We start from the raw sequence: 27450 nt of genomic DNA, 5'->3' as shown, positions 1-27450 counted from the left end.
TTGTGAGAATGCAATATCTATGCTGGAGAGAGGGCAAAATACCACCATGCTAAGAGCTTGACTTACAGAAATCCCTTCCTTACATTTTCTTATGTCTTAAAGCCAAAGTAGACGCAACATCAGTGAACAGAATCTACTGGGGTTTTGTTTTGTTTTAAGTGTTAATGGCAACAATAGCTGTATGTTTTGTCCAGCTTGGGGGGGGGACAGCTTGAGGAAGGCGTTTTAATAAGGAAAACAGCATGAAAGAATTAACCCCCCCCCCCGCCCCATGCTAAGATCCCAATGCAAGTCCCCCCTCTATACACAGGTGCTATGGACACTTTAGAGTTTAGCAAATTGTGGTGATCCTGTTCTTAGATCTCTGGCATTAAAGGTGCCTTGAAAGTAATACAAATGTTATCTTTTCAAAGTTGCAGGAAATGGTAGTACGCCACCTGGGCTTTCGTGGTATTCCATAGCAGTCCATACATTTCCCCCCTTTGCTGCACATTTTTGCCAGGTATACTGTCTTTTCCAAAGGTAAAGGTAAAGGACCTCTGGAAGGTTAAGTCCAGTCAAAGGCGACTCTGGGGTCACAACGCTCATCTCGCTTTCAGGCCGAGGGAGCCGGCGTTTGTCCACAGACAGCTTTCCAGGTCATGTGGCCAGCATGACCAAGCCGCTTCTGGCGCAACGGGACACTATGACGGAAGCCAGAGCACACAGAAACGCCGTTTACCTTCCTACCGCAGTGGTACCTATTTATCTACTTGTACTGGGCTGCTTTTGAACTACTAGGTTGGCAGGAGCTGGGACAGAGCAACAGGAGCTCACTCTGTTGCAGGGATTCAAACAGCCAACCTTCTGATCAGCAAGCCCAAGAGGCTCAGTGGTTTAGACCACAGTGCCATCGGCGTCCCTTTTCCATAGGAAGCACCCCTATACCAAGTCAGATCATTGAGCCATCTAGCTCAATATTGTCGACACTGGTTGGCAGTGTATCTTTAGAAATGTATCTTGTCCGGACAGGCAAAGGTTTGGGTGTGTGGCTTTCAGCAGTGGGAGGAAAAGACCACAGGTGAGGCAGAAGGACTTAGTCTTAGAGACTGGAAAGATAGGCATCTGACTTTCAGCCCTAAGGTGGATTCTCTACATATCACTCTTCCTCTAGTCTTGCAACCCACATCAATCTGTCTCGTGACCAAAACATCAGAAGTGAGCTAGGGACAAGAACAGCCAACTCCAGTCCAAATGTCTTGGGTGGTTGAGGCATGGAAGCTGCAGGAACCCCCTGTGTGCTAATACTTTTTTATTTGCAGATGTTTGGGTCTTCCCAATCCCTTGTGACCCTGCAAGAATATCCAGTGAAGAGACTGCAAGCTGCCAAGCCAAGCCCAACTGTTCGGAGTGAATCTCTGGCCTTGTGCACCACACGCCTCTGACGCAAGCTTTTGCAAAAACAAACAACCGCTTCGATTGATAAAGAGCCCGATCAATTGTTTTCCCTTCCTGAGCAATTTGTGGTGGGTGTGCTTCTCTTCGTTTGGGGCGCTGGCAGCTAACGAGAGGCGGCTTAGTCTGTGTTTACAGTCAAGAAAGGCGAGCGGCTGGCAGGCAAGGCCCAATTGGTGTGGCATTTACAGTCAATACTCGCAGGAGGCAGAAAGGAGAGAGAAGGAGCAGAGGCCTTGCACTGCAACGCCAAAGCGTAGAAAACCAAGACCTCTGTTGCGGGGGGGGGGGAGGTGGAAGATGATTTATTTTGCAAACGATATGGGCAAGAGAGCTTGACTGAGCAAGGAAGTGTCTTGTGGCAGTCAGCAATGGCTGAGAAAGTGCGCTGCTCTTTCATAAAAGATTAGCCTTTTCTGAAACTCTTAAGTCTGCACATGTTAAGATTGTTTGCATTTTTAAAAATGGAAACAATCAAACCCGTTTTCTTTTTGGAGGGGGTCGGACTGGGAATGTCCTTAAGTGCTGAGCTGCGCGTGGGTGCTGTAATGCGGGACAAAAAGATTTGCTTTCCTTCTCCATATGCAGGAAAAGCAAGGTTTCTAATGAAATAGAAAAAGCGCATGTGAAAACCCCGGGATTGTGGCCCCGCGTCAGTGTCAAGAAAGCCCTGCAGGCACAAAGGAATTTCCTTGGAGATCCGTGGAAGACAAGTCCTTGCCATGAAACCCCTCGCAGAAGAAGCTGTAGAGCAATACATTCAGAATAAGGTAAGGGACATTGTGGCTCTTCTGTTTGCAGAGGTTCGGAATTCTGTTTTCATGTGTATGAGGCACAACCAGTGTGGTTTTTTTCAGCGGGGGAGCGCAGGGGGTCGCACACCCCTCAACATTTTATGAATCTAGGTTTGGCCTCATTGAGGGGCAGTATTTCAATATGAGTAGAAAAATGAGAGGACCCCTAAACATTTTTAATAGGGAAAAAAAAGCACTGGGTAGAACTCTCCAGGTAAAGTACCAACTGAATGAAATTTTGGGAAGGATCAACAAAAACTAACCCGGGAATGTCTCCTGCTCTGAAGTACCCAATCTTGGATCCACAGTAAAACCATTATGGACAAATGCAAGAGGATCTGTTTTTATTCTGTCTGCTGGAGCCAAAGAGGGCAGATGCTCTCTATGGAGAGATACGAATGGCTAGAATAATTTGGCGGGGGGCGGGGGGGGTTCCTTCAAATTCTCTTAACTGTAGGAAGCCTTTCTTCCTTAACTCGTCTGCAGAGGCAGGATTTTAACGTGGAAAATTGCAGAGTGAAAAGCCCCTTCCAGAAGCACTGCAGATCCAAGACACCTTCTGTCCACAGCTGCACTTACATTTTCAAAACACGTGGGAAATATTGTGCTGTCGTGTCTAATTTGGCCCTGATTTTCTCAGTAGCTACTCAAACTGGGCATTAACAGAAGGATGCTTTGGGCTTGTCCATGTTTGGGCATTATGTAGCTGTTAATCCACTTTGCCCCATCAAATTGGACACTCTACATCCACACGTATTTGAGTCTGTATATGAGAAGCAGCTTCATTCTTCCTCGTGTTTTCGTTTGTGTTTTCCCCCACCTTCTGATTTCTTGATTTCTTGATGCACAGCTTGTTCTTCTTGTTTTTTATATAGTCGCACAAGAAATCTAATTGACTTTGACCCTGCCCATGATATAATTAAGTATAGTCAACACAATGTAATAAGGGATTATCAACAAACAAAACTTCGCCCCAGTGAGAAGACACCTCTTGAGAAGGAAGGAACACTGTTCTTGTTGGTTTTTTTACAAAAATCCCCACCCTGAATTGGAGGGCAGCAGGCAACTAGAGTATATTAAAAACAGGTCTGAAAAGCACGGATTCTCATACAGTTCACAGATGCCAGAAATTTGATATATAGGGCAATAAAGATGAGTTCTGAAGCATCTTAATGCCTAAAAATTGTAAATTTTATGATGTGAACTGCCGTGAGATCTACAGATGATGGGTGGTATATAAATTCAAAATAATAATAATAATAATAATTTCATTGCAGCTGACACTTTCATGGGCAAAAGTCTGCTTTGCCAGATGCATGAAGTGTAACCTAAGTGTATAAACCTTGAGGGGAAAGGGGGGGGGATCAATTTTTTGTTTCGTTTTTACAAAAGGCCAAGCAATTCAAGTGATAGCTTTAGATGCTTCACAATACAATGAAGAACACAAACGAATTTAAAAGTCCAGCCGAGTAAATGTAAGATCCAGTAAATTTGGGTGTAACTACTCATAATTGAAGACAGGAGCACCTGGCGTGGTCTGGTCCAGGGGGTCACAAAGAGTCGGACACGACTAAACAACAACTCAGAATTAAGCATAGGAAGCTCTGCCGTGTAAATAATACCTAAAGGGGGACAACCCTTTAGATATTTCCCCAACCCAAAAGATTTGGGGAGGGGAGGGAAGTTCCGTTCTACAAACAGAATCCTTCCACTAGCAGAACTACTGAACTGGACAGCGCCCTCTGAACTGGAATTCCCGTGCCATTTGCGTCCAGACTCACATACATGTGTACATGCGCACACAGCAAGGTTCACCTAAATAATATGCCTTCCAGAAGGTCTGTGGTTCAGGAGCTTTGTTTGGTTAAGCTGTGGACTAGATGCCCCTTGGGGGTCTCTTCCGGCAGTCGTGGAGGAAGGGGCTTTGGTACCTGGGGGCGTCCCAATGGAGTGGCGCCCGCCTGAGCAATCACCCCAAGGGGGAGGTGCCTGACCGCAGCGATGTCAACCCCCCCAGGCTGGCACCTGAAGCAGACCGCCCTCCCCACCCCCTTCCTCCACCACTCCCTTCCGGGTCTACAATTCTCTGATTCTATATAGTCTGGAGTCCGAAAGAATATAGTAGGAATGTTGGGTTTTGTCTGCAGGTGGACCTGAGGCACCGAGCAGTGGCCAAAACCGTGGATGAAGTGCAAAAAATCATACAACGGCTTACCAACGAAATTAGCAACAAGGATTCTCGTTTCCAGGCAATTTCTAACTCTGGGATTCATAACGAAAACATGAAGGTAAGCATGCATGGGGTCTTTGGCTTGAACCAGGCCTTCTCGGTTGTGGCGCCCGCCCTGTGGAACGCCCTCCCATCAGATGCCAAGGAAATAAACAACTATCTGACTTTTAGAAGACATCTGAAGGCAGCCCTGTTTAGGGAAGTTTTTAATGACTGTTGTTTTAATGTTTTTTCCCCTCCATATTTTGTTGGAAGCCACCCAGAGTGGTTGGGGAAACCCAGCCAAATGGGTGGGGTGTAAATATATTATGATGGTGATGATGATGTGTGTGCACTGAGTCCACGAGCGATTCTGGACCCTCCTCCTCATGGGAGCACCACCTGTCCATTATAGACTGCAGGATTAAAGCTACACCTGCTGCCTCCGGCTCCTTGCTCTGGACTACAGTTCTGCAACCTTTAAAGGACAGTGGGAGGTCTGGGGGGTTGTGTGGGGAGCAGTTTGTGGGCAACCCGGAGTCGTGGAATGAAGGCGTAATTCAGAACCAAAGGGCAAGCCAGAAGACAGGACTGACGCACAACCAAAAGATGCAGGAAGAGGCTGGAACTCAGGAGGATTTCATTGTTTCCGGTTCATATCCTCAACCCCTGAATGGGCTTCTATTACCACTCGTATTCAGCCTTCAGTTACAATCAGAGGCATACTTCCTTGCAGGGGCGCCGACTTATAAAAAATATTGGGGGAGCCCGCGAAAGCTCATGAATAATAAATAAGCTCATGAATATGCAGATAAAGTGGCGCCGCCTCCTCGTGAGCGAATAGGGGAGAGCGTGCTGCGCCTATTAATCAGCTCCGAAGGAAATTGGGTGGAGCTTTTGCTCGGGAGGGAGGGCAGGAGGCATGCAGCCCGACCCTGTGCATCTTGGGCTGGGGGAGGGGCGGCGGTGGCGCTCTGCTGGAGGGGCGCCCGAGATTATTGGGGGGGGCAGAGCCCCCCAAACGAATTTTTGAGGGGGCTCGGGCCCCCTCAGGCCCCATGGAGTCGGCGCCTATGCTTCCTTGCAATTATTAAAACTGGAGCTGGATCTACGCAGACCTTTTTAACCTTATTAGAACGACATTAGATAGATCGTTCTAAAATGTCACAGGGCAGACTGGTAAATTTCTTTTTTTTTTTAATTGGTTTTAATTCATTTTATAACATCATACATTAAACCAAACAAAAAAGACATACATAACACATTCACACCAAAAAGAATACATAAAAAATTAAGAAAGAAAAATAATAATAAAAAGGACAAATAAGGAGAAGGAAAGAAAAGAGAAAAAAGGAAGAAAAGAAAAAAAAACTCTTAACATAGGACAACAACAGATTAACTACATTAACTACGAAACACATAACACTGACTGACTTCCCTTCATCTCGGTTTCGGAATGTGTTATAAAGTTTTTCTATCTGCAGTTTCTTCTCCTCAGACCATTCTTTACATCACAAGTGTTATATCGCACCTACTGTAATTTTTAGATTTTTTACCTCTGTTTCCATGTATGCCATAGGGCAGACTGGTAAATTTCAGACGTTCCTTACCTTGTTTTCCCTGTCAAATTCAGTTTCCCGGCTGCCAGTTCCTGGTTGCTCTGCAGCGCCCTCTGGTGTCACCTTTCAATGACGCATTATTAACGTTACAAGCAAAACGTAACATGCCCATCTATCTACGTTAGGAAAACCATTCCTTAACCCTTCCTTAATGTTATAACCCGTGAGCGTAGATCTGCCCTGGGTGTACCATAATGCCAGTGGAAATTGATTGAAGAGAATGGATGGTACCACTGGTGATACACGGATGCCTTTGGCCATAGAGATGCTCTACTGTGTACCAGAGAAAGTATGAGCTTCTGAAAAGAGTGAAGGAGATATACTACAGGTGATGGCAACTTAGGTCTGAGGCTGCAGTCCTTCTTAGCTGGGTGTGTGAATTCAGTAAGACGGAGCAGATAAGGTCAGTAGGAGCAGATATGGTTAGGAGCCTGCTGCTCACAACAGATGCTATCTGGTAGCCTCCTTGCATGTTGGTTATTTGCTGCCCAGACCCTTCCAGGTCTCGCTATTTCAGAGGCTGTAATAAAATACGACCTCCCCCATCTCCCATGTCCAGATGCTGTGGACTGCACAAAAACATCCGTGTTTTGTCAGTTTCTGCCACTGCGTAGCAATGATGCAATTATAGGCTGGTCATTTTCTTCTAAGAGATGTTGTGGGGCCTGGCAAGCTTTTGTGCAAGGTCGGGAGATGTGGAGAGGGTGGTCTTCAACATTCCTTCTACCTTGGCAATTCCATGATTTGATAAAGGTTCTCATTCTATTTAGTAAGTAAAACCCCTAAAACATCAACCCTTTATAAAGGAAGTTTTTTAATAACTCTTGCAAGCATCCGGAGAAAGGCACAGTTTCATATTTAGTGGTTGGAAGGCAGGCCGCAGGGAGAAAATGTTTCATTTCTGCAAATCAGCAACGGTTCTTGTCAACTGACTAAATAGCTACAGCTGAAGAGCTAAACTTTTTTTGAGAGAAACTTGCCTTCGTATCTTTTTTAATTTAATGTATTTGAATCCCACTTTCCTCCCAAAGAGCTCAAAGCGGTGTACATAGTTCTTACCATTAGTAACCTTAGGTAAAGGGACCCCTGACCATTAGGTCCAGTCGCGACCAACTCTGGGGTTGCTGCGCTCATCTCGCTTTATTGGCCGAGGGAGCCAGCGTACAGCTTCTGGGTCATGTGGCCAGCAGGACTAAGCCGCTTCTGGCGAACCAGAGCAGCGCACGGAAACGCCGTTTACCTTCCCGCCGGAGCGGTACCTATTTATCTACTTGCACTTTGACGTGCTTTCAAACTGCTAGGTTGGCAGGAGCAGGGACCGAGCAACGGGAGCTCAACCCGTCATTGCGGGGATTCGAACTGCCGACCTTCTGATTGGCAAGTCCTAGGCTCTGGTTTAACCCACGTCCCTTAGTAACCTCACAGCTAAGTTAACTCCAGGTGAATGCTTAGAGGGAGGGTGCAGCAAATGGTGATATCCAGGTAACACTTTAATTTACATGCATCCGTGAGAAGGGGCTGAACCTGCAGACCTCGGAATGGTGGGGGTTCTGAACAGAGGGCTTATTTAGACATCAGGCAGGCTGGTTCAGACTACCGAAACACTAGCAACATGTGAGTACTGATGATCATCATTACCAGCCCCAGGGATCAATATGGGTAGCAGGAAATCCCAGGGACCAGAGTTCTCCTTTGAAGTGCCCTTTCTACATTCCTGGCTTGGGGCGAGGTTAGTTTGACATTAACCAGCAGCCTTGGAGGTCACTGGCAGGGTCGCCCTTGAGATGACTGATGGAAATTGGGAAACCCATCAGGTCTAGGTGGCAAGCTGTGGGGCGGGGGGAGAGGGAACGAAATGTCCCAACAAGTCTCCAGACCTTGTGGCAAGGTGAGGGGGGAGCCAACAAATGCTGGCACCATTTCTCCCTTCTCCCTCACTTTTTCCTCACTTCAGTTCTTGGAGGTTGATACCCGTTTTCAGGAACGGCACTTGCAGCAAAGGGACACTGCATTTTAGTAGACTGGAGAAAGTTGTGAGGCTGCCACCACAAGCTGTTTTTCAGCATTGCAAAGCCTGCGGAGATGACTGCGGTTCCTGCTCTCTCGCTCTCTCTGCCCTGGGTCCCCCACCCACCTCTCTTGCAGGCAGATAAGGTAGAAAGAGACTGAACTGACATAGCAAGCAGAGACCACACAAGGGAAGAAAGTAGCTCAATGCCGTGTTTTCCTTGTTTCCCGAAGGATTGGACAAGGTGTGCTTCAGAGTGTTTTGAAGAAGTTCCATCTCCAGGCTGCAAAGCTGGCATCTCTCTGGATTTCACCCCGCCTAGTGATTTGCATTAACACCAGCCTGTGTTTTTAGTTAGCCAACTAACCGCCTTTTACTGCCTCTCTTCTGTCTACTTCTTTCCTTGCTGCCTCTCAGGATCAGCCAGCCTTACTGGCCAAGTGGTCAGCTCTGCTTCAGGGGAAGAGCACCTTCCACCCGTCTATCCAGGTACAAACACCTTGCATAGGTTCCCTCCAGGTCCCCTCATGTCTGCTTCCTCCCTTGATCACCACCACGCTCACTCCACCAACTACCCTAACTCACCTCTGCCCTAGCCAAGCCCTCCCAAAATGTATGAAAGCACAAAGTCATGCTTTTAAGTCACCTGCTGCCTGAGAAGTCTCACCTGAAGAAGGGGGCTTCACATTTTGCTGGATGTGTTATAGTCCCTGGGCTTTACGTACCACGGAATTTGTCATCCCCACTAAAGCCACGTGGGACTTCTTTGCAATGGCACATGAACAATAAATTCCATCTGTACTGATGCCTTGTAATTCCTTTCTGAGGAATCCCATCCTTGCTTTATTCAGACCTCTGCTGTTGTTTAAAATGGCCACTTTGCTTGCTTTACAGTGTCCCTCCCTTTTCACTGTGCTCAAACTTCCCCAAGGATGTTAAGCCCTCAAATATTCCATAATACTTTACTCAAACACCTGCTGTTGTTTCAAACCACCATTTCTGTTATGTACTGAAGTTCTCACCCTGGGCCAGAAGGGGGATGCTGTAGATAGTTTTCACTCAGGTCCACATATGCAAATAAGGGATTGAAAGTGACTTTCAGTGATTGGATAGTTACAGAAAGTGGTTACTGTTGCGTTGTAGTGGAGCTCTATATAAGCAGGCTGGCTGAACCCTTCAGCTCAGTTCTGTTCTGGCCTGTGAATAAGCAAGAGCTGTTTGAAGAATCGCTGTGTCATCTGATATGTTCACCCACAACTTAACAATTTCCCTCTCAGTTCACTCAATCCCTGCTTTAATTAAAACTCTTCTGTTGTTTTCAACTGCCTCTTTTCCCCTCTCAGTCTTGCCTGCTCCTCACTCCTCTGCCGGGGCCATTGCTGTTGTGCAACTTGCCTTCACTTTTGCTTCCCTATCCCAACCTGACTTCATGCAAATCCAGGATAGTGATACTGCACTGCCAATCTTCCAGTGAGGATTGCTTGATGGCATTCTTACATTATTATTATATAGAGAGATAGATCATTTCCTCACTGTTAGCAGATGTAGTGAAGTAACCAAGGCTCCAGTACTTAACATATATACTTCTGAGTAAGCATGCTTAGGGTTGCCTTCAGCCGTGAATCAGGAAGCCGACCCGTGGAAGTGTGGACAAGCCCAAAGTCTGTTCTAGTTTCCTGGCCATCCTAGCCATTTCCTGTTCCAACCTTTCTGAATCTGTCTAGGTCTTAACACCCGGCCAGTTCCTCATCACCGTCCCCTTGCTTGGCCTGTCTGGGTACAAAGAAGGCCAAGTACGGCATTGGCGCTACTACACGACGCATGGAGCCAAGCTCCTGTCCCCTGCCAGGGACCCGGAGGAGCTGCAGCAGTGGTTGGAAGTGGAGCAGTTCTCCAAGAGCCTCCAGCAGTGGCACGAGGCAGACGTGAACATCGAGGGCGACCTCGTGCCCGCCAAAGTCCTGGCTGTCTTCCGAGAACTTGTGGAGAAAGCGATCGCCTCTCACAATCTCACGGGTGAGTTCACTGGGGCAGGTGCGAGAGGAAGTGGCTCAGGGGTTTTTGGTAGCACTTTCCCACTCATGGCCTCCCCAAACCTCTAACAGATACTTCTGCCAGGTCTACACCCAGACACACACCAGCAGTGTGGTCCTGGCCCTCATGACAGACCATACCACAAATCATCATCACCACCATCATCATCATCTGCATTGTGACTTGCAGTGATTTCTAATGATCATAGTTTAGATCATATTTATTGTAATTAAGAGTGAATTTCTGTTTAATTATTTGGTGATGTTTTCAGAGTTAATTTTATTGCATACTATTATATTATAATAGATTGTTGAATATTAATTTCTTTTATATAAGCCATTCTGTTTAAAAGTTATATTTTGTTATGCCTTTCTGTATTGGACCAGATTATTGTAAGGGGCATGTTCTTGGTTGTTTATTTTGTTGCTGTAAAGCCCCTTGTGCAAGTAAATATAAAAAGGCGGTATACAAATTGAAAGTGAAATGAAATTGAACTGCCTTTGTGACTATAGATACAGACTGGCAGAAGCATACTGTCATAAGGGATTTGAAGGGGGGGGGAATGCCCCTAAACGCAATAAATTAATGAATGTCAGAATCCAGCTAATATTGGGCATTGGAAGAGGAAATGCCAGCTGCAGACTTGTGCCAGGGGAGGAATCAGCTGCAGTCCGGTTTCTGCTGACTAATCCCCTTTGGATGCCCTTTCCCCCCAGAGCGAGTCAGCATTTTGGAAGGCTTCAGCCCGGTGGTCCATGTTGCTGTGGAGACATCCGACGTCCAGGTGGAGGTTGAGCTGGTTCCAGCGATTGAGATCCCAACTTGTTGGCCTCGGAAAATCAAGTGGCCCCGATGTTTCAAGCGCTGGCCTAGCCAGGAGAAAGTGCAATGCGTCAAGGTACCAGGCCAGGATGCGACTGTGGTTTTGCAAAGAGGGGCATGTGGAGGGGTAAGAGAGCAGGAGTTAGGCCAGGGGTGTTCCCGGAGTGCGGTGCGCCACACGGGTGTGACAGGAGAGGATATATTTCTTATCACTAAAATTTTTATTCTGAAAGTGTGGCCCACAATAAAATAAAATAAATGAGAACCAATGATTTAGGCCATAATGATTTGAACAGTTAAAACAAATATTCTGCTCTGGGGTTCAGAAGTAATGCTGCCCCAGCCGTGGAGACGGAGCGTAGTCACTATGGCCAGTAGCCTTCGATAGCCCCCTCCTTCGTGAAATATATCTAGGTTGGCAGACCCTCCAAGGGTCCCTATTTTCCAGGGCCATCCTGGATTTAGAGAAGCCGTCCTGGTTTCTGATTTGATCCCGGAATGTCCCGCTTTTCCTTAGGATGTCCCTATTTTCACTGGAGAAATGTTGGAGGGTATGGAGTTATCCAGCCCGCAGGGTGTCTGAAGGTAATCCTGTATAGGGAAGGGATTTTTTTTTAATGTTTTCTTATGTTTTTATATATGTTGGAAGCTGCCCAGAGTGGCTGGGGCAACACAACAAGATGTGTGGGGTATAAATAGTAAAATCATTGTTCTGGAATGGGACGTCCCTATTTTCATCGGGGAAATGTTGGAGGGTATGGGTTGGTGGCCATCGCTACTATGGAGTGAGTTCCATAGTTTAACTCTGCGCTGTGTGAAGAATTGTTTTCTCTTATTTGTCCCGAACCTTCGAACTTCCCACTTCATTGGATGCCCACAAGCCCTCGTGTTAAGATGGGGGGACGGACTTTTCTCTGTCCTCTTTCTGTGTGCCATGCCTGGAGACAGGAGTCTGGTGCCAACTGGCCGTGGAGACTTGCAGCACATCCCTGTAAGCAAGGGAAGACAAACAGGAGTCATTTTCAAATCCTCTGCTTGCCAGGGAGAGGTGGCCAATGCACACAACCCACAACAGTATGAAGAGGGCACCATTTCTATTTAATGCTACTAGGTTGGGGGAAGAGCGTAACTTCCAGATCCCTCTTGACCAATTGCTTTTAAGACCCTCTGCACTAGATCACGGTTTCCCAAACTTGTGTCGTCAGCTGTTTTTTGGACTACCACTCCCATCACCCCTAGCTGGCAGGACCAGTGGTCAGGGATGATGGGAATTGTAGTCCAAAAACAGCTGGAGGCCCAAGTTTGGGAAACCCTGCTCTATAGACAGTGTCTTCTCCCATATTTTCCCTTTCAACTGCTAAAATATGCCTCATGTTTTCTTAATCTGGACCAGTTAAAAACTATGGTGGCACGTCAAGGGCCGTTTACGTTCTCTTCTCCGCATATGCATCCAGCCTCCTGTCGCTGGAGAGTCCCCAAAGCCCAAGCCTTAACACAGCTTCTAGATGTCCTGTTAATAATAATAATAATAATAATAATAATAATAATAATAATAATAATAATAATAATAAATTTATTTCTACCCCACCCTCCCCGACCAGAGCCGGGCTCAGGGCAGCTAACACCAGTAAAATTACAATAAAAACATAATAGGGGGGGGACCAATTTAAAATACAGGTTAAAATGCAATTTAAAATGCAGCCTCATTTTAAAAGTAGCCCATAAAAGTAGCCCGTAGATAGGTATCTCATTGAAGGCAATGGGATAAGCATGTAAATGTTGCTTTTAATTTAGCATATTTTAATATGTTTTATTTGCATAATTCTGTGCCTTTCAATCTGTTTCAGAGTATTAGTAAGCCCCCTGGACCCTTGGGATAAGTTGATGGATTGAAACAATGCAAAGGCTGCTCCTATGGAGATGCTCAACCAATCTCTCAGCTGGGGGGGGGGTGCCCTCTGCCTTCTTCCCCCCGTCTTTTCCTTCTCCAACTTGCTCTGCTTCTTTTCTGCAGTCTTTTGGCTTTGACCTCTTGGCCTCTTCCAACTACCACTGGTACCTGAGCTTCTCAAGAGCTGAGCACATCCTGATGCAGGGACTCGACGAGGACGGCGGTTGCCGCATGATGTGCTTCCGGGTTATGAGGCAGATGAAGGAAGATGTCTGGTGTGCGGGAAACAAGCCAGTCCTCACCGCCTTCCACCTGCAGGTGTGTGCGCAGCCAGTGAGGCGTTGGGAAGGGGGGAGAGATCTGTACCCCAAAACAAGAGGAGAAGTTTTGGAGGACTGGCTCCTTAACGCTTCTTCATTGCCTGTGGTTTGCTAATGGCGGAAGGCAGCTGACTCTCTCTTCTCCACACCACAGGATCCTACTGGGTGGGGAAGGAGGTGAGGAAAAGGTCGTGTTGGAAAGAGAGAGGAAATGGGTAGAGTCTGCCATTTTCTGCTCTGGCTCCATCCACCATCGACCTCTGATAGAGTAATCCCAACAGAATCTGACACTTGACAGAAAAATATAGCTGTCAACTGTCCCTTATTTGGTGGGAAAGTCCCTTATCCCAGCGCCGTGTCCCGCTGCTGTCCCTTATTGATGATGTCCCTTAAATTTCCCGGGTTTCAAAGGAAGCAGCTCCTCTCCCTCCCTCCCTCCCTCCCTGCCAGCCAGGGAGGAGGGAGGCTCCAACTGTGTTGCTTGCCTGCGTTGCTCACCCAATAAGGAGTCTAAGAACGACTGGGGGGTGGAGCTTGCATGCTTTGTGCCGATCAAATTGACCGCCTTGCCTGGGGACTCGCCTTTGCTCAGCGCTTCCCAGCAGAGAGGTGACGGCGGTTTCCCTTGCTGCATCCCCTTTGCCGGGTTGCTGCACTGTGGGAACCACCGCTTGAGGCTTTGTTTGGATGCTGGTTGACTAAAATCCCTTATTTTGGCTGCTGATCCCTTATTTTCGAGCCTGCTGGTCCCTTATTTTCAAATCTGTAAGTTGGCAGCTATGCAGAAAAACTGTTTTCCACCCTTGATCCGGGTCATTACTCGGACCGGATGCCATTATTAAGAAGGCCGTCTAATTCACTTGTGCTAGCAAGCCCCCATGTTCTCTCTTCTAGATGGGACACTTTTTGCAGACCCACACAGGGCCAAGCATTACACAATAGGCTTGTGTGACGGAGACACCAGCTGTGGTGTTTCTAAACGTTCTGGTATGTTTCTAGGCTTTGAGTTATGGAAACAACTCCATATAAACATGAAGATATACTATGTAGGCCAGACACTAGCACTTGCCAGAGACGTGCTAGTGAGTTGCAGGGAAATCATTTTTGGCCCAGATTTTGTGTTTATGATATTTGGGGGGTGGAAGATGGTCTTGCCCAGGCTTCCTCATCCTCGGCCCTCCAGGTGCTTTGAGACTACAATTCCCATCCTCCCTGACCACTGGTCCTGCTAGCTAGGGATCATGGGAGGTGTAGGTCGAAAACATTTGGAGGGCCGAGCTTGAGGAAGCCTGGTCTTGCCCTTTGTTTTTCTGGCAACCAGGCCCAAGCCAACGCCCCCCCCGACTGTTGTCTGTCGCCCCCCCCCCCGGTATACCAGAAACCCCACATTCTCCTGGGTATCAGGGGTTCCAACTTCAGCAACAAATGCCTCAGGCAGAAGAAGATGCAGCTGGCCCCTTACTTTTCACGCCAGAGCAACAGGGAGCTTCACTAAGAAAGCTGTAGCATTTCTAAACTACAGTGGCTCCTTGCTTCTCAAACTTAATCCATTCCGGAAGTCCGTTCCAAAACCAAAGCGTCCCAAAACCAAGATGCGCTTTCCCACAGAAAGTAATGCAAAATGGATTAATCCATTCCAGACTTTTAAAAACAACCCCTAAAACATCAATTTAACATGAATTTTACTAGCTAACAAGACCATTGATCCATAAAACGAAATCAATAAGCAATGTACTGCAGTCACACAATCAGTCAATCACTAGCTGAACTGGGTTCTACACACTCACAAAAGCAAAACAGAAAGAGCAGCAAAATCAAAAACGCAAAATAAATAGCAAAAACAGACAGACCTCAGCGTAACACTCAAAACGGAAGTGTGGCACTCAAAAGCATTCGCAAACCGGAACACTTACTTCCGGGTTTGCAGTGTTTGGGTTCCAAGTTGTTTGAGTACCAAGGCGTTTGAGAACCAAGGTACCATTGTATTTACTTTTAAAAAAATATTTATTTATTTATTATTAATGTTGCAATACATATATGAAATATTTACATAGTGATACATATACATTATATTTGTAAATTCGCATTTTCACATTTCATTATGTACCAACATTTATCCATTTCTTTTTTTGCTACTTATTTCTTGCCTATGTCTATTTCTTGCCTGTGCATGACTTCCTTGTTATTATTTTGTAACTTTATTATGGAGATTGTATTTTTGTATCTTAATAATTAAGCATTTATTCTTATATATCTTGCTTGACTTAACTTTGTACCACTGTATTGACTTCAAGGTTGGGAGTCATCCCATGTAGACTGTATCCCACCCCCCACCCCCCCATACTTCCTGCGTTGTTGAATTCAATGTGCCTCATTTGTGTCTTCTGCAGATGGTGCTTTTCTGGACGTGCGAGAAGTACCCTCGCTCCAAGGACTGGTCCTGCTTCCGCAAAGGCTTCCTGCGGATGGTGCGCAAGTTGCACAAATGTGTGAGCCAGCACTTCCTGAAGCATTACTTCATCAAGGGCACCAACCTGCTGAAGTATGCCAACACCAACGACCTGGATATGGTAGCGGGCAAGCTGGCCGTCTTCTTGGAGAACCCTACGCTTCCTCTGGACTGAGAGAGATGGACACGCAGACTCCTGAACCAGGTTTTGCCCTGTTCCTTAGTTCCTCCGTGGGGTGAGTAGTGAGGATAGAGGCAAACGGACCGGCATCTGGGAGCAAACTCTTCTGTCTTCTGCCTCCGTGATTAGTTTGCTGAAGTCTCACCTTTTGGATCTGGAGCCAGCCAGCCTCTTTGGCAGAAACTCAGCCTGTGGAGAGTGGATGGCAGAGGGCCTCCCTCTTCTGTTTTGTACCTTCTCTAGGTGGGCTAAGCTGGAAAGCAGTTTGCCATATTTGGATCCAGAGTTTGCTTCTCCTGGTCGGCAAAATTGGGGTGAAAGATAAAGGACTGTTGTGCATTTATCAATGCGCTAAAAAGTTGGGGAGCATCTTGAAAAATCTGATGGGGTGTGTGTGTGTGTCAGAGCCCTAGATCTGTTGGTGAATGAACCTTACTTGTTGGTTGCTAAATACCTCCATTGCTTCTTTTGGTTTTCCTTCCTTCTTGCCCCCAAAGGTTACCTTCTCTTGTTTTTAGGAATAACCAATGTCTGACTGCATGGACAGCAAGAAATATATATAAACGAAAGGAGCACCATCATAAATGCAGCTGGGCAATGCATGCAACTGTATCCAAGTCAGAAAGCCTGCCAGTTATGATCTTGTCTGGAAGCTAGTGGCATGCGTTGCTCGTTTGAGTTTGTGTTCGCAAAGAGCGCAATATCTGCCAAATGTAACATGGGATGGAGCCCTCAGGTGTGTGAATGGGAAGACAGGCTTCCCATGTTTGCTGCTACCTTTGTTCCTGCCACGTTACCAGCATTCCTGCAGTAGCATTCAGAAGTGGTCCTGATTGCAAAGGGATACTTATTTTTCTGTGCAATGTTCAGGGTTTTTTTAACCAGAGACCCCTTAATGGTTCAATAGAGCGCATTCTAGAATAAAATGTTTTTACCTCAATTAGTTACACTTGTGGACAGCCGATGGCATGAATAAACAATGGTCAGGGTTTTAAAAAAATATTCAGGACTCTCAACAGTTCAGGCTTTTTCTTACAGCCGGCATCCATCCATCCCCAACACTCTCCCCCTGTCCCCACTGCAGGAAGCTGTAGTCTGGCCAATCACTGAACTGCTTCCAAAAGCAAAAAAAATTTAAGTTACATGGTAAACTATCACATGGGAAGGGTAGTTGAAAGCTGCATCTAGACATAGTGCTTACATGTCTTTCAGGTGATTCGGTGCCAATGTAAATCTCTTCCACGGGCACAAGACACTGAAATGCAAATTTTGAATTTTGCTTAGAGTGCAAAAGTACACAAAGGTGGGCCTGAAATTAGAGTCAGAGGTGCTCAGCTTTTTTGTGAGGGGCATGGGAAAGTTTCTCTGGGTGGGTTTAAATGGTGTGGGGGGGATGCTACCTGGGTGGGTTTCTGTGTGCCAGCACAGTTTTGGGGGGAGTTTTGTGTGGGTGGGTTTGGTTTTTAGGAAAATGAGCCGTATCTCAAATCTTGAAATGGCTGAATGGCTGGCGACTGCTCTGCTAGAGGGAGAGGAAAGACGACAAAAAGAAGATGTGTTTACTTCAATGTGCTTAGGACTTGTACCAGTGGGGATAAGATCTAAGGGGTTTTGCCAAAGGCTTTATAGAAAGGGGCTTTGAAAGTGGAGACAGCATCACATGCGTAGAGTCGTACCTTGGAAGCCAAACAGAATCCATTCTGGAAGTCCGCTCGACTTCCAAAACGTTCGACTTCCAAGGCGTAGCTTCTGATTGGCTGCAGGAGCTTCCTGCAGCCAATCGGAAGCCACGGAAGCCCCGCCAGACGTTCAGCTTCCAAAAGAATGTTCGCAAATCGGAACACTCACTTCTGGGTTTGCGGCGTTTGGGAGCCAAAACGTTTGACTGCTAAGGCGTTCATCGACCAAGGTACGACTGTATTTTGAGAGGAAACATCAGGTACCAGAGACAAGATATAAATATCCCTCATTTCAGATCCAGTGTGACTCCAAAGTGATTCTTATTCCTGAAAGTTTGATCTGGCAAACTCTCACACAGCATTGTGTCTGGCAACCCTGACAAACTCGTCAAACATTGCGCTGCCTTCAGTAGCCACCAGATGGTGGCCGTGTCTTTGCATTCTTGGTGCCCTGGCGGAAAGCAAAACTCCTGCTACTGACGTCAAGCGATAAAATCACACACGGTACAAATGTTGAAATGCAATTTGAAAGGGAAGGGGTGTGCTAAAGGGGAAGCAGTGGTGAAGCCCCCCCCCCAAACAATGAGAAAGCTGGAGGGGAGAGCTTCAGGGCCGGACAAGGTCACCCAAATTAAGGCAAGGCTTGTATCAGAAGCATAGCTGAAGGAAGACTCCTTCAAAACAGTCACCGTTTCATGGAAAGAGCAGAAATGAGGGTCACGCCTGAGCTCTTGATCTGAACCACTCTTTCAGACTCATCTGTCTATTTCAGTTATTAGGCCTCCTGGTTTGCTCACAAGGCCTCTTCCCAGATGCAACGGTACAGGAAGCATTGCCCCCCAAGCGCCGTGACATATTAGCCTGGAAAGTGGGACTGGCACCATTTGGACCCAAGGGGGCTTCTGAAAGGAAGACTCTGCTCCGACAAACGTGGCTTCAGCTCACTCATCCCAAACCAAAAAGTACACATTTCCCCCCTCACTTCTTGTTTCCATTTTTGGCAAGGACAGCCAGGAAAGGCTGCGGATCTTAGGGAGAACCAGGAGAGGAGAACCAGCTCATTCCCCTCGGTCTGAGGGGTTGTTTCCCCACTCCAAACTGCCCTGAGCTGCTTTCCATCCTGCTGGTCGAAATGCAGTTGAGGGGAAGGGAGTTGACTTGAAAAATGCCTGCCCTCCCTCCATCCGCAGCTTCCTGTGGCTGGTCTTTTAATCAATAATAAAAGTGGGAAAGGCTATACAGGTGGGCTTCAAAAAAAAAGGAATGGGAAAGGCCAGCTCTCACCGTGGTGATAATCCTGTGCCCAGGCTGTACAGCAAACAACTGTTTTCGGGGAACACCCTATTCGTATGGTTGTAAGTTGTTTTAAGTTGTTTTTAATATGGTTTTAATGCCGTAACCCATCCTAGAACCTTAGCTTGAAGGGCAGGGAATAAATCAACAATGATGATGATAATAATAATAATAGAATTAAAATCCAGGTTTATACCTGGTTTTACAGAAAGGGTGACCCCTTTTGCCTTCAAGTTCCCGTGTAACAGGCGACCTCCTTGAGAGGGACTGATCCACCCTCATCTCTAACAGTGTGCCAAAAGGAATCCCAAAGTTGTGCTTAGGAAGCTTTTACGTAATATGCATTGTGCATAACAGCAAATATCCTGTGTGCCATATTATTCTTAGTGCAATATGTGTATATTGACAGCAACAGTGAGGAGTGAGATGGCATTGGAACGGAAACATTTCTAGTACAGTAATGCGCATTGTGCCTAATAACAAATGTCTTGTGTGTTGTATTATTATGACTGTCATCAACATCATTATCATCAGTGCAATATTTGTGTATTTACTGCAATGGTCCCCCCCCCCCCAGCAGGGCACGAGATGGCATGAAGGCAAGAGCGCAGGTGAGTTAGGAGCCCTGGGGAGAGAGACTAGAAGTGTGCCTTCTCTAGGATTTAAAGCCTGAAGCCCCGATGAGAACACGGGATGTGCTTGAGCTCCAGCTGCACAAAATGGCAGGCGTGTGTCAGCTGAGAAGTCCCTGAAGAGGCCGGATAACTCAGGCTAGAACTGATTTGTATGCAGATATGTCCTTCTTTAGCCTCTGGCAGCACCTGCCTTAGCACTGCTAATAATTACTTGCTTCTTCCATAACTCCCCCAACCTGGCCTTGCATTCCTGGCCACCTGTCATTTACATGCAAAGTGGTTTGGTGCCTGAGTATTTTTATACCGACCCTTCCTCCAGACAGGACACCAGCTGCATTTCCTTCTGGCTTTACTCTTTTATTTATTTTACAGTGAAATGGCCTTACTTTGTTATAAAAAGGGCGAGGGGGGAAGCCAGCAGTTGACCTCTCCTCAAGGACAGACAGAAATTGACTTAATTAAGAGGCGATTCTGAACTTTCCCTTGAACCAGGCTGAACCCACAAAGAGGAAGCTGTAGGTCTGGCACTGAAATGGCACAATATTCTTTTTAAAAGGGTCACAAATCAGGTCAGAATAAGCGCAACAGTTTGACAGCAAAGTTCTGTGAGCTCCATAAAAACACAGCAAAAAAAGGATTGCAAAGGCTAACTTGGAAGCAATTTGTAAACCGTGTGTTATATATCATTAATTCCATTCTTGAAAATGTGCCCCCTCCCGTATAATTCCCATAAACTGAACCATGCTTCCATATGAGAGATGGAGAGGGAGGAAGACAGATGAGTTAGTTGAAGGCTTGCACAAAATAATATGGCACTCAGTTAGGTTGACCAGATCGGTAGCATCCCAGACTCTGAGATTTAAGGGTCCAAACTTGAGGCCTACGAATGATTTCCCAAGGGCAGCCCTTGGCGATTCCCCCCACCCTTTGTGTTCCGTCCCACCACTAAGCCCTGGAGACGGAGACTAACTGGGAGAGGGGAGAATGGAGCAGATGAAGGCAGGAACCCCTCCTCCCAGTCCATGCAATAATTTGCAGCTGGCTCCTGCTAGACTGAATCTTGCAAGCTGCATGCAGAGCCTGATGGATAGAGATATAGATAGATAGATGATAGATAGATAGATAGATAGATAGATAGATAGATAGATAGATGATAGATAGATAGATAGATAGATAGATAGATAGATAGATAGATATAGATAGATAGATAGATCCTCTCGCCTTCTCGCCCTCTCCACCTGGAGACTGCAGGTCCACCCTGGAGGTCTGGGTAACACCCAGCACTTGTGCAGTTTATGGTCAAACAGCCCTCGACGGACCCTGCAACCAGTGTGTCATCACAAGGTCAGGTTAACATGCTGAGAATGTAAATGGGCAAGTAGAGGGAAAGGAAAGTTCTGTTGTTGAACTTGGGGAAAGAACTGCGGAAGTGTTTTGCTGGTTCCTCAGCTCCAAAGTCGCCTCTCAAGCTCTGCTGCTTTTTTAGCTGCCAAAATCGGGTGGCTGTGGATTGACAATTGACAATCGTTTCCTTTTTCCGCTGGAAACAGGATTCAACCTTGTTCATTCATTCATTCAACCATGCTGTTTTGGTTGTATGGCTTGATCCAGAGAGCAATAGACTTGCTCAGAGGATGTGTCAATAATGAAGGGCGGGAGGTTCTTTGACAACACTAGCATCTCCATGGCTTTTTTTTTAAAATGTAAAAGCTCTTCTTTTAAAAAAAGAAATGCATTGGTCTAGCCAAAAAGAGACACCTTTTTCATAATATTTGTGAATGCCTTGTGAAGAGTTTTTTAAAATAAATTTCTGCAACTAAGGTACAGCTGACAATCGTTGAGCAGCCTGCTGTCTCCATCAACATTTATCCATAGTTGTCTCCATGGAATTAGTAAGCAGTTCCTCTATTTGAACATATTGTACCCACCTGAGTTTCGTATCAGTCATGCCTTTGTCTGGCACAGTCTTCCGTCTGGCAGCCCCAGAGACACTCTCCTTAAGCAAACATGTCAGAAGGCTTATTGTTCTCTAGGTAAGTTAGGTAAAAACTTTCCATAATAAATAACTAGACCTAACAAAGACACTAGTATTAATTCCTGGGCATCCTTCCCTCCTTTCAACTACTGTCCTTTCTGCTTGAAGACACAACCCAAAGAGTCTGTCCAGTATTCAAAAGTCCTGTTTCTATTCTGCCTTCCAATATAACATTTCCAAGTAGCCTTTTCTCTGTTTCAGCTTAACTTCCAAAAACCATTTTAAGACCTCTTCAAAGGCTCCTCCTGTTTAAATAAGATATTTGATTTGAGGAGCTCTTTTGTTGTACAGTAACTTCTAAAGCCTGGCCGGTAGGCCTCAAAACCTTTAAAAGATTTTAAAGCAATATCAAAAATTAAATTCCTTGGTTTTCCGTATTGTGCGTACGAAAACCTTGGAACAGCCGAAGAACTGAACGGATGGTTGCAAGAAAAAAACAAAGACAGTAGCAATTCTAAGGCTTAACTGTGCTTTTTGGTTGTGTAGAAACCAAAGGAATCTGTCCGAACAGATTAGACTCAAGGAGCACACCTATCTCTTCCCAAAGCCAGCCGTCCAACTTTAAAAGGGTGGGGAGGGGGATGGAGCCCCCATCTGAGTTATTCCCTCCTCCTGCGGCTATTTCACAGCCTACAGGTGGGTTATTTGTTTTGGTTAAGTTCTGGTCAATCAGGTAAAGGGACAGCTGTCCCCAAGCCCACCGCTGGTTTGCCAAATCTAGGCAATGCTTACATTTGTAGGCAGCAAAAAAAAGTCTGTTGTAGGAGTCAGCTCAGCCTTTTCTGATCGGCAGCTGCATGTATCTACGGCTTCCACTCCCCAGGGAACCCAGACACTCCCCTTCTGCTTGCCAAGCCAGCAGCCCTGTGTTATGGCAAGGCACCAGCCCGACATGTGAGCTGCAGTTGGGTGTTCTGGTCCGTGGGCAGAACGAGCTCTGCCAGCGGCACGATCTGTTCCAGGTCAATCGCTCAACGCGAAGGATGCAGGATGGGCAGGGCAGGCCAGTTACGCAAGTCCCCTCCTGGACGGCTCACATTTCACGGCCTCCCTGCCAAGTAAAAGAAACAAACGGCGTAACAGGCTATAGGGAACAGCTATGTTGCAGCACTGTTATGTCACTGCAAGCGAGGGAGCTCGTCCGGCCCAGCTATGGGACACCTGGCTACGCAAGGGCCCTAGTGTTGCTCCATCCGCTTGGCTGGCCTTCGCACAACAGCAGGAGTGTGGCATAAACACTGCATTTTAGTGGCGGCTGGGGAATACGAGGGGAGGGGTGGGGTAGCAGGTAGCTGTGCTCTTTGTAAAACCACAGAAGCGAGAAGTAGTGACAAGAAAAAGAAAGTTCACAACTGGAGGAAGGATAGCTGGGCTTATTGCAAAACAGGAGCGTGCCCAACCAGCAAATAATTGTTTCAAATGTACAAAGGTGTGTGGGGGGGGGGAGTTCACAGGATGAGGGGCAGAGAGAAGAAGTAAAATATAAGCTATATAAGGACCTCTGAACGGTTAAGTCCAGTCAAAGGCGACTATGGGGTTGCGGCGCTCATCTCGCTTTCAGGCTGAGGGAGCCAGTGTTTGTCCGCAGACAGCTTTCTGGGTCATGTGGCCAGCAGGACTAAACCGCTTCAGGTGCAACGGGACCCCATGACGAGTGCCAGAGCGCATGGCAACACTATTTATCTACTTGCACTGAGATGCTTTTGAACTGCTAGGTTGGCAGGAGCTGGGACAGAGCAACAGGAGCTCACTCCATCGCAGGGATTTGAATCACCGACGTTCCGATCAGCAAGCCCAAGAGGCTCAGTGGTTTAGACCACAGCGCCACCCGCATCCCTTCTACACTGTGCCTTCTAAACTGCATCAGAGGCATATCCAAGAGGCATCCATGCCACTTGCAGACCCACATTTCATGCAGCGCTGGCCAACCAGAGAACAGCAAAACCACGTTGCTCCCCAGGGATGGATAACTGAGCTTTTGCCATTGCTGCTTCCCTCCTTCAAGAATTTGCCTTGGGCTCCAGAAAGCACCCTCATCCAAGCTCAAGGGTCAAATGGGGTATGATGGCAGCCTTGGGAATTTTGACATGCCTGGTCTCACGACATCTGGGCAGTTTTATCCTAAAGTACCCCCTTCTATGTTTTGGGTTCCAAGCCATGTATACGATGTACTCTTACTATGCCAATAAAGGAGGTTGGTTGATTGATTGATTGACATGGCTGGTCTACCTTGAGAGGCAGTTGGGGGAGGAAGAGAGCAGATGGGGTTGCTGCTGTTGTTTACCTTCCCTTCCACTGCTATAATAATAGTCACAGGACAGAGCTCTCTTGATGAATGTGCCGTAACATCGCTGAGCAATCTTGTTAGATGCAACAGCTAATTATTCTAGGAGCAAGTACAGGCGAATGCCTGCCTGCAAGGGGAAGATTTCAAGAGCTCCTGAAACAAGGCAGATCTGGCATTGTATTCCACATGTGGGGATAAAGATGCTGCTTGCCCACTGCCCAGTCTGCACCCCAATGGTACGCTGTCTCCTTATGCCTTCCTTCTAACTCCCGAATATTATATTTGGAGGGGGGGGGAGATAATGCTCAGCGACGGCAACAGGAGCCCCCACCTTTCATGGTTCCACCTGCAATACCTCAATCTATGCATCTAGGTGCTATCAAAGCACAGAAGGGAAGTCATCATTACGACCAAAACTGCATCACAGTTAAGAGATGGGTAACACCCTCTTCATAGGGTCAAAACAATGAGCCATCCAGCCTCCAACAGTGATCTGATCTGCATGCTTGCATTCAAACAAAACGAAAAATGAAGAAAGGATTTTTGCACAGCTTAGCAAGCAAGTTAGTCAAAGGTCAACCTGGATAACTCAGTTGGTGCTGATGATGCCAGGGTGGCAGGTTTGGTCCCCACTTGGGACAGCTGCAAATTCCTGTGTTCCAGAGGGCTGAACTAGATGATTCAAAGGGTTCCTTCCAAGTCTGTGATTCTGTGATTCCTCTGCTGTACTGTACAGAAATCCAAAGAGGAAAGGATGGTGGTGTGTTAACGGTCAGCTTAATGTTTGCCCAAAGGCTACAGACATTCAGTTTTCCATTTGGTTAGAGTATTATGTTCTTTTAAGAGACCATAACATAGTGACTGTCCATTTGATTCTGCCCAAACTGATAGCTGGTTGCAGCTAGGACCCAAAAAGATGTGCCACACTGATTTTAAACATACCTGCCCACTTACAGCTGAGCAGTGGAAATGTACCAAATTATTCAGGAAATTATTCTGGCTCCACCTTTTGAGTGCAGAGCTTTGTGGTTCCTGAAGAGTCTTCTGCAATTCATGGAGCATATTGAGAAATCTTTCCTTGTTTTATCTGGCAAACATCAAACTTCTCTAGTGGAGAATTACCACTGTTTTCTGATTCTTTTCTTCAGGAAAGATCACATGAGAACTTCCTGAGGGCACTCTTGAACTTCAGTGAGTAATCTGTATTCCTGGATGCATATTCACAATCACTTTTCTTTTCTTTTGCAAATTCCAGAATCAAATGAATTGCTGCAGGGTGTATCCCTCATTTCCATTTCTATGGAAGGGAGTGCTGAATTCTTGGGAATGCTTGCTTGAACAAGTGTTTGTGAACTATACCTTACAGCACAATCTTATGTTTACAGATGTAAGAGTCTTAAGTAAGCAGCTTTAATCAGTTTCATTGCTGGAATCTATCTGTAGATCCACAGGTTCTGTCCTATAAACAGGGTGGCAAGGACAATACTTTGGTATGTTACCCATTTTTCTTTTATTGCAGGATATTCTGCCATGTCCGTTCCGTGTACAGGATTTCTTCTCCCATTCCAAAATTCAGTGAAAGAAATATTCTAATCTTTCAAGAGGAGAGGAAAGCATTGCTCTCCAATAAATTATTGTACTTTATGGAAGTAAAATGTTCCAGCATCCATTGACAGGAATGAGTGAATAGTTGCTAGATTGTGTCAACTGCATAAATGTAGGAGTTTTTCTCCTTTAAGAAAAAAGAAAAGGAAAGCTGATGACTGACATGGCAGTACATACATTTCTAAAATAAACAGTTCTCCTTCCAGTCGTGCAATCCTTTGCTGACCTTTGCTACAGTTAAGCAATTAATTCTCAGTATCACATTTGGATCTCATCCCTCTCAAGAAAGTCAGCAGGGGGCAATCCTAGGTTAAGCTGAGAGGGAAAGATGGAGCCAAGGTCCCCCACAGTAGCACCATTTTATTTTATTTGCTCCTTTCCAATACTTGCAGACAACTTTTCATCCTGCTGGGTCCTCAGAGTTTTTTCCAACCGACCAATAAAATGCCATATATAGAATCATAAAACTGTCTCTTCTCTTTCTTTTTGGCGATCACTAGTAGCTGAGTATGGCTGTCTTCCATAAACACGGCTTTAACAGTGAGTCCATAAGTCTAAACCACTGAGCCTCGGGCTTGCCGATTAGAAGGTAAGCGGTTCAAATCCCCGCGACAGGGTGAGCTCCCGTTGCTCAGTCCCTGCTCCTGCCAACCTATCAGTTCAAAAGCATGCCAAAAAGTGCAAGTAGATAAATAGGTACCACTCTGGCAGGAAGGTAAACGGTGTTTCCGTGCGCTGCTCTGGTTTCGCCAGAAGCGGCTTAGTCCTGCTGGCCACATGACCCAGAAAAACTGTCTGCGGAGCAGACAAACACCAGCTCCCTCAGCCAGTAAAGCGAGATGAGCGTCACAACCTCAGAGTCGTTCATGACTGGGCTTAACTGTCAGGGGTCCTTTACCTTTACCTTTAACATAAGTGACTGTGGAGGCCAATTCTGGATCCTTCCACAGTGGAGACGTAGGTTTCCGGGCGGGAGTTGATCACGGTGAGGGTTTGCCAAGCGTGCTTCCTCCTAGCACGTTTCTCCCTTTTGTCCTGAGTTCGAGCGTCTTCAAAGCCCATGACACCTTTGGTCAAGGCTGTTCTACAGTGGGAGCCTTCGCAGGCCAGTGTTTCCCCTGCAACACAGGAATATGCAACTGTCTCATATGGAGACGGAACCTGTGACCTTGGCACTCTAACCAGCTGAGCTATCCAGTAACTAGATAAAAACCAGTTAAATACTGCAATTATAAATAGCAATAAGAACAAGCGTGGATAGCCCAGTGATAATGCCAAGGTTGCAGGTTCGATCCTTGTATGGGACAGCTGCCTATTCCGGCGTTGCAGGGGGGGGGACTGCTAGATGATCCTTAGGGTCCCTTCCAACTCTATGATTTCTAAGCAACTCCATGGAACAAACCATCCTAAGCAAATCCTGTAAATCTAAGCAAACCCTGCAAAGGTCTGGCATAAGAAGGAGTTGGCAAAAATCCTACAATGTTGTCGTCATCCAAGCCTATGGAGAGAGGGAATGCCATATAAAATGCACTGCACTAGTCCAGAATGAAGGCTACTTTCCTGCAGAGCGGTAGCCCAACCAGGGTTACTAGGGCAGCGATAACCGTGGTTGGACAATCACTATCCAGGAAGGGATGCAGTCGGAACATGAGTTAAAGGTGATGGGAGGCCCTTTGTGCTGCAGATGCCAGATGAAGACCTAAAGTGGGGGCTCAGTCTAAAAACAGACCCTAACTACAGTGGCACCTCTGGTTCAGAACTTAATTCATTCCACAGGCCTGTTCTTAACCTGAAACCGTTCTTAACCTGAAGCAGCACTTTAGCTAATGGGGCCTCCTGCTGCTGCCGCCAGAGCACAATTTCTGTTCTCATCCTGAAGCAAAGTTCTTAACCCGAGGTACTATTTCTGGGTTAGCGGAGTCTGTAACCTGAAGCGTCTGTAACCTGAAGCGTCTGTAACCCGAGGTACCACTGTATTAAAAAACCAGCTTCCATTGGGAGAATTCAGCAGCCCCATGAATTACAGAATGGATACAACCTCTGCCAGGTGGCCAAATGCTGACCTGTGACCTAGGCTTGAGACAAGAGCTTCTCGTGATCTGTTTGCTTCAAGGACAAAAGAGAAAAGAGAATCGGGTTTGAGCTCTCTGCCTTG

The 27450-nt window shown here is 46.5% G+C and overlaps 1 protein-coding gene across 5 annotated transcripts; it reads left to right on the top strand.

Annotated features, from left to right (window-relative positions):
• Window positions 1-565: 565 nt before the first annotated feature.
• On the top strand, window positions 566-16763 carry MAB21L3 (mab-21 like 3). Of its 5 annotated transcripts, none has more exons than XM_081176812.1 (7): window positions 566-1060; window positions 1302-2204; window positions 4376-4516; window positions 9789-10080; window positions 10815-10996; window positions 12935-13129; window positions 15522-16763. In XM_081176812.1, the coding sequence occupies exons 2-7, from the start codon at window positions 2157-2159 to the stop codon at window positions 15753-15755; spliced, it is 1092 nt and encodes a 363-aa protein (XP_081032938.1). In that variant the 5' UTR covers window positions 566-1060; window positions 1302-2156; the 3' UTR covers window positions 15756-16763. The 5 variants fall into 5 exon arrangements, with proteins under 5 accessions (XP_081032938.1, XP_081032939.1, XP_081032941.1 ...); XM_081176813.1 differs by lacking the exon at window positions 566-1060 and adding an exon at window positions 1094-1197; XM_081176815.1 differs by lacking the exon at window positions 566-1060 and having other exon boundaries at window positions 1236-1505; window positions 2023-2204.
• Window positions 16764-27450: the final 10687 nt, after the last annotated feature.

Source organism: Podarcis bocagei (assembly GCF_964188305.1).
Source record: "Podarcis bocagei genome assembly, chromosome: 17".
NCBI lineage: Eukaryota > Metazoa > Chordata > Lepidosauria > Squamata > Lacertidae > Podarcis > Podarcis bocagei.
This window is presented reverse-complemented; position numbering and strand designations above follow the sequence as displayed.